The sequence below is a fragment of the Aulonocara sp. 'chitande type north' Nkhata Bay genome, linkage group LG23 (genome assembly GCF_057382095.1).
Source record: "Aulonocara sp. 'chitande type north' Nkhata Bay isolate Kocher_YH1m ecotype deep benthic linkage group LG23, A_spYH_male_GT1.1, whole genome shotgun sequence".
Classification (NCBI taxonomy): Eukaryota; Metazoa; Chordata; class Actinopteri; order Cichliformes; family Cichlidae; genus Aulonocara; species Aulonocara sp. 'chitande type north' Nkhata Bay.
The window spans coordinates 29,188,928-29,198,956 of record NC_141365.1 but is presented as its reverse complement, the minus strand read 5'-3'; the positions used below and the strand labels follow the sequence as shown (position 1 = coordinate 29,198,956).

The window sequence follows — 10,029 nt, the reverse complement described above, 5'->3', positions numbered from 1 at the left end:
ATTTTATTTTTGCTAAATGTTAAGCTACCGGAAATGCGTCACACTATTCCTAAATACATCCGGGCCACAACCCCGCCGCTCAGTGAGCGTAAACAAAGCAAAAAAGGAAAAGAAAAATCAACAAAAACAGCGATTTATTCGCTTTAAACGACTGAAGCGAATAAAACAAAGTTACCAGCTGCATAATATTAAACGGGTTATGGATACAGGAGGAGCAACGGTGAGAGATATGCACACATAATGCATGAACAGTCAACATAACGGTCATATTTAAATGGATGGCGTGATTTGCTCCTAATTGTACCTGTGGGGGCAGAAAGCTCGTTTTCTGGTTCACTTTAAAGGCTGTTTTCGTGTAATCTTTCTCTGAATTCTAATAAGAGCGAAAACGATGATAATAAAGAGCAGACGGTGTTTGTAACCTGCCTGTTTTCTGTGTAGACGCGGAGGGTGAGGGAGCTGCCGCCTCTCCCACAGGTGAGTAAATCAAACCTCATCTGAGCTAACAGCTCTGTAGCTCCTCTGTAATAACTTTTAATAAAAATCAACAAGAACCTGTTGATTTGTCACGTGGTGGCTGGTTTTTATTCATTTTATTTACTTTATGTTATTTACACATTTATTTATCCAGACGTTTTCGGTCTTAAATTATAACAAAAAAGTTATTGATAGAGAAAATATTGAATTAGTAGCTTATTAGAGAAATATTAAAGTGATCCACACTTGGTTTTACATTTCCTTTAATAATAATAAGTTTTATTTCTGTAGCACCTCGCAAAATGTACTAAAATCATTAAGACATTAGAGACATACAGTCCTGTGCAAAAGTGTTGCGCCACCCTTCATTTTTTTTCTTTTGTGCTCTTAAGCAACAACTTATTCAATGAAACAGGAGAAAGTCGAGTAAAAGCACCCAGAGATCTGATAAACTCCTCACACAGACTTGAACAATCAGACTTGGTGAATTTAAAGCCTGTTTTTAAGGGATTTGGTTTTTATTTCTGAAAAATCTTAGTGATTTCCTTCTCGGTTTACGTCAGATGAAGTACTTCCTGGATGTTTTTACTCACCGACACACTCATAAATACACACTGCCGCTCCAAGACACTGAAAAAGGGGCTTGACCTGTGCTCGGAGTAATCCTCAGTCCTGGCAGATGTACTAACACAGATTTAGCCGAGAATAAAACAGTCAGGATGTCATGTGTCACTTAACTCCTGTCTCGCTGGTTTCTTGGGGGAGAAATGGCTAGAAAGACGCCGGTAAGATGCTTGCTTCGGTTGTTTTATCCGACTCTGGGTTATAACTGAAAGTTCTTGAACTTTTTACGTTAAAATCTTAACTTTTTCATTGGTTATGCAAGTGCTGGTGGCTTAGATAATCTCTTATAATGGGCTTATCCTGTTTTGTAAGAGCAGCCATATCACTTTCAGGCAGTTTGTGTCTAAATTTCGAAATTACGTTTCTTTGGTTCTTGTGTTCTTGTTACCGAAGGAGTGATAGTTATTAGATATGTTTAAGATGCGTTTGATGGCACCAAAAAGCTTTCCAGTCAGATTTTCTCAGACTCTGGTGTGTCTAGTAGCAGTGTATACCCAAGGGTCAGTTTTAGGGTCTTGTTCTTGCAGAATTTCAAATAAAAAGGTCATAAAAAGTGTTTAGTTTTGTTTCTAGATTTACTAGAATGTGTTCATAACTTGTGTTGTTCCGTTGGTATGGACAGAAATTCAGAAAATATAACTCTAGGTCTTATTTCCCAATTATTTTTACATAGGTTTCTTTTTTGGTGTGACTGATTTGGGAATGAAAAAACTGCATTTAATGTGTTAAACTTCAACCCAAATCTATAAAAGAAGGAATAAAAATGTTCTTTAGAGGGATTTTTATGAGTGAACAAAGGGAGAAATCTGACTTCTGTGTTTCACTGTGTTTCTCCAGAGAGGCCAGCGATCTCTTCCCACAATGTCGAGGTGGGTAAACATCTTCATTTCAAGCAGCTACTGTGGTGTAATGCTAAAGGGGACCTATGAAGCTTTTTTGCCATGCAGATGCAAGAGGGGTGTGTGTGTGTGTCTCAATGATCCAGGAGCATCCCGGTGACAGTCTTTGTGTTTTCCCGCACGACATCACAAGGCAAAAGTAGCAACTAAGTAAATTGGAGATAAGTGAATAAGAGGAACAATGGACAGGAAACTTTCCAATCCGATTGAATTTATATATAGTCAGTCCTTAAACAGTGAGTGGAAAAGCACAAGATCTGAACTCTGATCAACTTTCAACACTGATGAGGCAGCAATAGATTGCCATCATATTAAAGAAGCATGTAACAAAATACAAATGAAATAATAATAATGATAATAATACCTACTGAATTAGAGGTCACAATAAGTCAGCCAGACTTCAGACTGCTCTGTATCTTCATTTTTTTCTACCTGGGTCTGTACGACATCAGAGAAAGGGGCTATCAGTCATATGGTCATCCCAGACTCAAAAGCCTCACACACCTGTCAATTCTAATATAGTTATGGTGGGGAGGAGCTAAAACGGCTGCTTTTAGACAGGGGATGAACTGAAGGGCTGCACCAAAGCCCAGGATAAGATAAATGAGGATGATTTTGGACTCTGATTCATGCAAAGTGACTCTAGTAGAGTCCAAGAATAAAAAACTGAAGCAGTAAATGAGCAAACGAAGTCCACTTTAAACAGCAAAACTAAACTTTTCTTCTCTCTTTTCTTTGTTCTTGCGACCTGTGCACATGTGAAGTCAAGACACAGGTGGGTAAAAATATTTCTAATAAACAAGTTGCATTTCGTCTCAAACTCATTTTTTATGTGACTTAGCTTTATTTATTTATCCCTTCATGTGCACAGAAGATGTTCCAGCACCAAAGCACAAGAAGAAGAGAGCGAAAAAGGAGACAAATGGGGTGGACGATACAGACGGTAAGAAACAGCTTTGTGTTCTCATATTTGATGCTTCACGAACATGAATTTAAAGGTTTGAAGGGCTTCTTTAATATAACCTTTTCATGCACCTCACTGTATCTTCACCGCTCACACCATGAGCATATTTCTCATTGTCATCCAAATTATCTTCAATTTGCCGTCATGAGCCCAAAGAAAGCTTTGAACTGTTGAGCAGTGTAAAACTCGTTATACAGTGGGGCAAAAAAGTATTTAGTCAGCCACCGATTGTGCAAGTTCCCCCACTTAAAATGATGACAGAGGTCAGTAATTTGCACCAGAGGTACACTTCAACTGTGAGAGACAGAATGTGAAAAAAAAATCCATGAATTCACATGGTAGGATTTGTAAAGAATTTATTCGTAAATCAGGGTGGAAAATAAGTATTTGGTCACCTCAAACAAGGAAAATCTCTGGCTCTCACAGACCTGTAACGTCTTCTGTAAGAAGCTTTTCTGTCCCCCACTCGTTACCTGTATGAATGGCACCTGTTTGAACTCATCATCTGTATAAAAGACACCTGTCCACAGCCTCAAACAGTCAGACTCCAAACTCCGTCATGGCCAAGACCAAAGAGCTTTCGAAGGACACCAGGAAAAGTATTGTAGACCTGCACCAGACTGGGAAGAGTGAATCTACAATAGGCAAGCAGCTTGGTGTGAAAAAATCAACTGTGGGAGCAATCATCAGAAAATGGAAGACATACAAGACCACTGATAATCTCCCTCGATCTGGGGCTCCACGCAAGATCTCATCCCGTGGGGTCAAAATGATCATGAGAACGGTGAGCAAAGATCCCAGAACCACACGGGGGGACCTGGTGAATGACCTGCAGAGAGCTGGGACCAAAGTAACAAAGGTCACCATCAGTAACACACTACAACGGCAGGGAATCAAATCCCGCAGTGCCAGACGTGTTCCGCTGCTGAAGCCAGTGCATGTCCAGGCCCGTCTGAAGTTTGCCAGAGAGCACATGGATGATACAGCAGAGGATTGGGAGAATGTCATGTGGTCAGATGAAACCAAAGTAGAACTTTTTGGTATAAACTCAACTCGTCGTGTTTGGAGGAAGAAGAATACTGAGTTACATCCCAAGAACACCATACCTACTGTGAAGCATGGGGGTGGAAACATCATGCTATGGGGCTGTTTTTCTGCCAAGGGGACAGGACGACTGATCCGTGTTAAGGACAGAATGAATGGGGCCATGTATCGTGAGATTTTGAGCCAAAACCTCCTTCCATCAGTGAGAACTTTGAAGATGAAACGAGGCTGGGTCTTCCAACATGACAATGATCCAAAACACACCGCCCGGGCAACAAAGGAGTGGCTCCGTAAGAAGCATTTGAAAGTCCTGGAGTGGCCTAGCCAGTGTCCAGACCTCAACCCCATAGAAAATCTGTGGCGGGAGTTGAAAGTCTGTGTTGCTCGGCGACAGCCCCAAAACATCACTGCTCTCGAGAAGATCTGCATGGAGGAATGGGCCAAAATACCAGCTACTGTGTGTGCAAACCTGGTAAAGACCTATAGTAAACGTTTGACCTCTGTTATTGCCAACAAAGGTTATGTTACAAAGTATTGAGTTGTATTTTTGTTATTGACCAAATACTTATTTTCCACCCTGATTTACGAATAAATTCTTTACAAATCCTACCATGTGGATTCATGGATTTTTTTTTCACATTCTGTCTCTCACAGTTGAAGTGTACCTCTGGTGCAAATTACTGACCTCTGTCATCATTTTAGGTGGGGGAACTTGCACAATCAGTGGCTGACTAAATACTTTTTTGCCCCACTGTATATGGCTTGCTCATGAAAGCCTGCACATATATAACAGCATTTATGTTCACTAAAGTCCTAAAAAACAAATTGTTACCATTAAAATTCTTCCATAACTCTGGAGAATAATTTTAAGTAAAGGATAACAACATAAAACCACAAAGAAGGAGAGTAGACTTTTCAAATTTGTCCTAAAATTTCTGTATAAAAATTTCAATTTCCTCATTTGCCTCCACCCACTGTTTAAAATAAAGCTGTAGCTTCTTGTGCCACCTTCAGATCAGGGGATGGAGATGGGAGGCATGGGCAGCCGCAGGGCTTCTGGAATCGGGGATCATCTGACCCTTGAAGCCACAGTCGAGGCCCCGCCACAGAGGAGGAGGAAGAAGAAGAAAACTGCCACTATAGGTGAATTCAAGAATTCTGTCTCTGCTAGTTGTCGCTGCTTTATATTGCAAGGTAGGGACCCTGTAATAATACAGAGAGACCTCCAACAATCAGACAACGTCCTAAGAGCAAGCGACGGTGGAAGGAAAAACCTCCTTTTAACAGGAACAAACCTCCAGCAACCGTGTGCCGCCACCAGTTGGGGGTGAGGGGAGAAAGACTCTTTAATAATAACTTCAGCTAGCTCCATATTTTTAACTATAGACTCTACTGGAGTGGCTTTGCATGATTCACAGCTCAAAGTAATCCTTATGGAGCTTATTGTGAATCTTGCATCAGCCCCCTCAGTTCATCATCTACCTGAAACAAGCTACTTTAGCTCTTCCCACTTCAAACCAGCTTTCTTATGATTGTCTGCCTCTCACAAACGGCAGGTGGGTGGAGCTTCTGCGACTCTATGACAGACTGCAGAGCCAAATTTAGAAAAAAGTGTCTGAATGTGAGCAGTTAGAGCAATCTGAGGACTGAACTTTTGGCTGAAACTGAAACTTTGCCCATGTTGTGAATCCTGGATTTCAGGTCTTGAGGACGACCATGCCGACCTGGTGAACGGAGACACCGCGGACCAGACCACAGATGGAGAAGAAGTGGTCAGGAAACCCCGAAAGAAAAAGTAAGAATTTATTATTTTAATACAGGTGCACTAATTGTAAATTTCTGGCTTGATATCCACATTTAAAGAAATCATTTGGCTGACAGTTGATTTTTATAATGTTGCTGTTCTTGTTTATTCCCCTTTATTGACTCTGAGACACACAAGTGTTCACAATAAATTAATAACTGAGCTGATGTAAACCATCATTGAAGGAGAACAAATTCAAACGTACGCTGGGCCTCGATATGGCAACAGCACCGCCTACAACTGCAAAGCTCTCCAGCGAGTAGTGCGGTGCTCTGAACGGATAATTGGAGGTGAGCTTCCCTCCCTCCAAGACATCTACAGGAAGCGGTGCCTGAGGAAAGCGGGGAGGATCATCAAGGACTCCAGTCACCCCAGCCATAAACTGTTCAGACTGCTTCCATCAGGAAGGAGGTTCTGCAGCATCCGGTCCCGTACCAGCAGACTGAGAGACAGCTTTTTCCATCAGGCCATCAGACTGCTGAACACTTCATAGACACCTCAGCTTCACTACTGGAACTTTAACATTATGCACTCCATACTGTACAGTAACGCCACTGTTTTGCACATGTCTCACTCTGTATATTTTTATATATTTTATTTATTGTTGACTCTATTTAATTTGTAAAATATGTGTACACACACACACACACACACACGTAGAAAAATATTTAGTATACACATCCAGAAATGCATACACTATTATATATTGTACATATATTTATTAGTTTCAGATGTAGCCATTCTTGTATTTTGCTTGTTTACATTATTGTATTTTGCACAACTCTGTTGCTTGTGAAGCTCGCACACAAGAATTTCACTCACATGTGCTGTACCAATGTACCTGCACATGTGATGTGACAATAAAAGTGATTTGATTTGATTTGATTTGATATTTGCAAGTTACTATCTTTAATGTTGTGACCTGAGAATAGTCTGGCTTTTTAGTTTTAAATTTTTTTTTTAACTTGCCATACACTCTTCAGGAAGTCCAAAGTTGTCGAGACGCAGCTTCCCGATGAGCTGGACATACCGGAGGATGACATCATCGCCGACACCCCTCCTCCATTGCCGCAGCATTCCCTGTTTGCCGCCCCACAGGGTCAGAGCCAGCCGGTCGGGAAGGTGTTTGTGGAGAGAAATAGTGAGTGACAGAAGAAGAAGAAGACGATATTGATGATGAGGCTGTTTGTTTAACTTTTTTTATGTGTTTGCATGCAGAGCGTTTCCAGGCTGCTGAACGCTCCGATTGGAGGAAGACCAGCGACCCGATGGACAACATGGCAGACTTCCAGCACATGCAGCCACTGTGGACCACCAGAGATGTTTCCATCAGAGTGCATGGAGGCTTCAGGTAACAGCAAAGTGTCTCCTGTATGACTATAAAAATCCCGAGTCCGTCCTCCCGTCCCAGTGTTCCTCCTCTCCTCTGTTCATGCTCCAGGGTGTTCGGTCTATACTGTCAGGGCTTCCTGGCCGGCTACGCCGTGTGGAACGTGGTGATGGTGTACATGCTAGCCGGGCAGCACCTCACCTCCCTGTCCAACCTGCTTGAGCAGTACCAAAGCGTGGCGTATCCCTCCCAGTCTCTGCTCTACATGCTGCTGGCCATCAGTACAGTGGCAGCCTTCGACAGGTAAAGCTGCACATTGGAAATCCATCATGGTTTGCCACGTTGCAAACAAAAACACATCACACCTTCTGGCAAATTAGAATCACCAAATAGCCAAACCCTACTGTGCGAGCAAAATGGACACAAAGAGAACACACGCAGGCACGGTATTTGCAAGAAAAACTTTGGTATTTGTGAGAAAAACTTGTTATACATTTATATTTACAAGAAACAAGATATGAGCTTGCAAAACAATTTTTTATTTTTGATATTTGCAAACCAAAAAATCGGTGTTTGTATATTTTCCAGAATGTTAATATTCATAAAAAAAAGTTTGATATTTGTGCACAAAAATGTTAAATTTTTTTAATATTTGCAAACGAAAAATGTGATTGGCTAGCAAAATTTTATAATTTTTATATTTGCTGACAAATGTGGTATTTTCGATCAAAATGTTGCTATTTGCAAACAAAAAAAATTGCTTTTTAAAAACATATATTTGTAAACAAAACATTTTGGATTTAACAGTTGCAAACAAAAAACAGGTTTATTGTATCTGGTTGTTCAGTGATGACGCGACGAATCCTACTTCCGGGTCTAAAGTAGTCTGCGTTTAATATGGCTTTTGTGTTGTTAACATGTTTAATGTTTTGTATTTTCTTCTATTTGATCTCAAAAAGCTCCTAAAACAGTCAGTGATCACTGTTGACCCCCCTCGGCTTTTATTACCGCTAATCATTTATTTAAGCTCAGTTTTTAAAACCTTAGGATGTAACTACAGCCCAGCCCATGCAGCAGTATATGAATGACTAACCTCGTATTGTGGATGGATTATCTCAGTTGTTCTCCTGGCTGAAGTTTGGTCCTTTTACAGCATCCTGCCATGCGATTACATTTGTTCCTGACCACCGAGAACACTCACGTTAACTTTTATCGAGTGGAAAAAAAGTTAGCTTGTTTATATTATGCTAACATAGCTGTGTCGCTAGCGGTCACGTAGCACATCATTATATACCAGCTAGCCCAACTTCAGTAACCCTACAAACGTCACTGCTGTTTAGTTTTCTGTCTTCATTTATGTTGGAAGTGATAGCAGAGCTGTACGTTTTAATTTGTTTCCAAAACCCCGCAGTCAGGACATGCTATATTGTATTTAGATAGAAGCTAGCGAGCTAACTCCCTGCTAACTTCTAACTCCGTTAAATGTCATAAATTCCGTTTTCATGGATGCCTGGATGTTAAACTCAATTGTTACACCTGGTAGAGCAGAACGCTGATCATTTTATTAAAGATGAAAGACTTTAGACAGTTTTTCAACTCTCAGTAATGCCATAGTGATCGTTTGATATATGGACCTGCAGTGGAGTTTAGACCCAGACACGGCTAGTGACGTCAGACTGAACAACCGGATTATAAATACTTTTGTATTTGCAAATAAAACGTCACTATTTTGCAGTCAAAACTTTCAGATTTTTATGTTTGCAAACAAAAATTTTGTATTTGCAAACAAAAAGTGTTATTTGTTTATTTTGCGAATAACGCTTTCTTATTTACAAACAAAACTTTTGATAGGAGCAGGTGTCTTAAGTAAATCTGCAACATCATATAAGTGGTGGTGCAGTTCAAACTGTACCCAGTTAAAAAGAACGTGTTGAAACTTTGACCTCAGGTGAGGGGCTATAGAGCTGGGGTGGGACAGGGATCTCACTTTATAAATCTTGTAATTAAAAGTGTGAAGTGAATGAATACTGCATCCATTTACACTATGAATTAGATGTTTGTGTTTTCTACAAATGAAACTCTCCTCAGGGTGAATCTGGCCAAAGGCCCCGTGGCTCTGCGGGAGTTCATCACGCTGGATCCGGTGGCTCTCGCCTCGTTCTGTGAGTCCTCCTTCCTTCTCTGTCTGTGCTTCAGAAACACATCATCGTGGGCTCTGTTTGGGATTCAGTTGACACGCTTTGCTTTTTGCACACAGTGTATTTCTCAGCGCTCGTCCTCTCTCTGAGCCAGCAAATGACCAGCGATCGGATCAACCTCTATTCCAACAACACGGCACTACTGTGAGCTTGCTGGAATAATCTGATATTCCGATATCATTAAAAAGTCTGGTTTTGATACAGAGACTGACCTGATTCTGCTTTAGGCCTACAGGGTTGGAGCACCAAATTCTCCACCCATGGGTGACTGTCAACCTGGTGGTGGCCCTGCTGGTGGGCCTGGCCTGGATTTTAATCGCCATCAGACCTGAGACCGACTACACGGAGGGTGAGAGAGAGCAGTGTGGGTTGAGCATTTCTGCTTAAAAAAGGAAAAGCCAACTTAAAACATTTATTTTTGTTTTCTTATCCTTCCTCCTCAGGTTACCTAATGGCCATGGAGATTGAGCCTCCAAAGCTAGAGGACAAATCAGAAATGACCGCCTGAGAGAATTAAGAAATTACTGTACAGCTTTTTTTGTCATTTTGCACATATTTTTGCATTTTGTCGTGAATGTTGTTTAAGTTATTTTTGTACGTTTGAAATATGTTTATTTCTTTTTAAATACAGAGATTTAAAGAATAGTTTTTTCTCTCTTTTGTTTACAGTTGTTTCTCTACATGAAACC

At 40.9% G+C, this 10,029-nt stretch overlaps 1 protein-coding gene across 1 annotated transcript; it reads left to right on the top strand.

The window, feature by feature from the left end:
* The first annotated feature begins 1 nt into the window (after position 1).
* LOC147302047 (transmembrane protein 237A-like) lies at positions 2 to 9,985 on the top strand. Its single transcript, XM_086281841.1, has 14 exons — positions 2 to 220; positions 442 to 477; positions 1,939 to 1,970; positions 2,765 to 2,775; positions 2,872 to 2,943; positions 5,023 to 5,151; positions 5,710 to 5,803; positions 6,796 to 6,953; positions 7,031 to 7,163; positions 7,254 to 7,445; positions 9,231 to 9,304; positions 9,400 to 9,484; positions 9,568 to 9,689; positions 9,784 to 9,985. The coding sequence occupies exons 1-14, from the start codon at positions 17 to 19 to the stop codon at positions 9,846 to 9,848; spliced, it is 1,407 nt and encodes a 468-aa protein (XP_086137967.1). The 5' UTR covers positions 2 to 16; the 3' UTR covers positions 9,849 to 9,985.
* Positions 9,986 to 10,029: the final 44 nt, after the last annotated feature.

Bases quoted from the DNA above. Each gene is read 5' to 3' on its own strand.
- LOC147302047 (XM_086281841.1), top strand. From the start codon at position 17: ATGTTAAGCTACCGGAAATGCGTCACACTATTCCTAAATACATCCGGG. The intron at 5,804-6,795 runs GTAAGAATTTAT...TACACTCTTCAG, and splicing joins AGGAAACCCCGAAAGAAAAA to GAAGTCCAAAGTTGTCGAGA. The intron at 9,690-9,783 runs GTGAGAGAGAGC...CTTCCTCCTCAG, and splicing joins TGAGACCGACTACACGGAGG to GTTACCTAATGGCCATGGAG.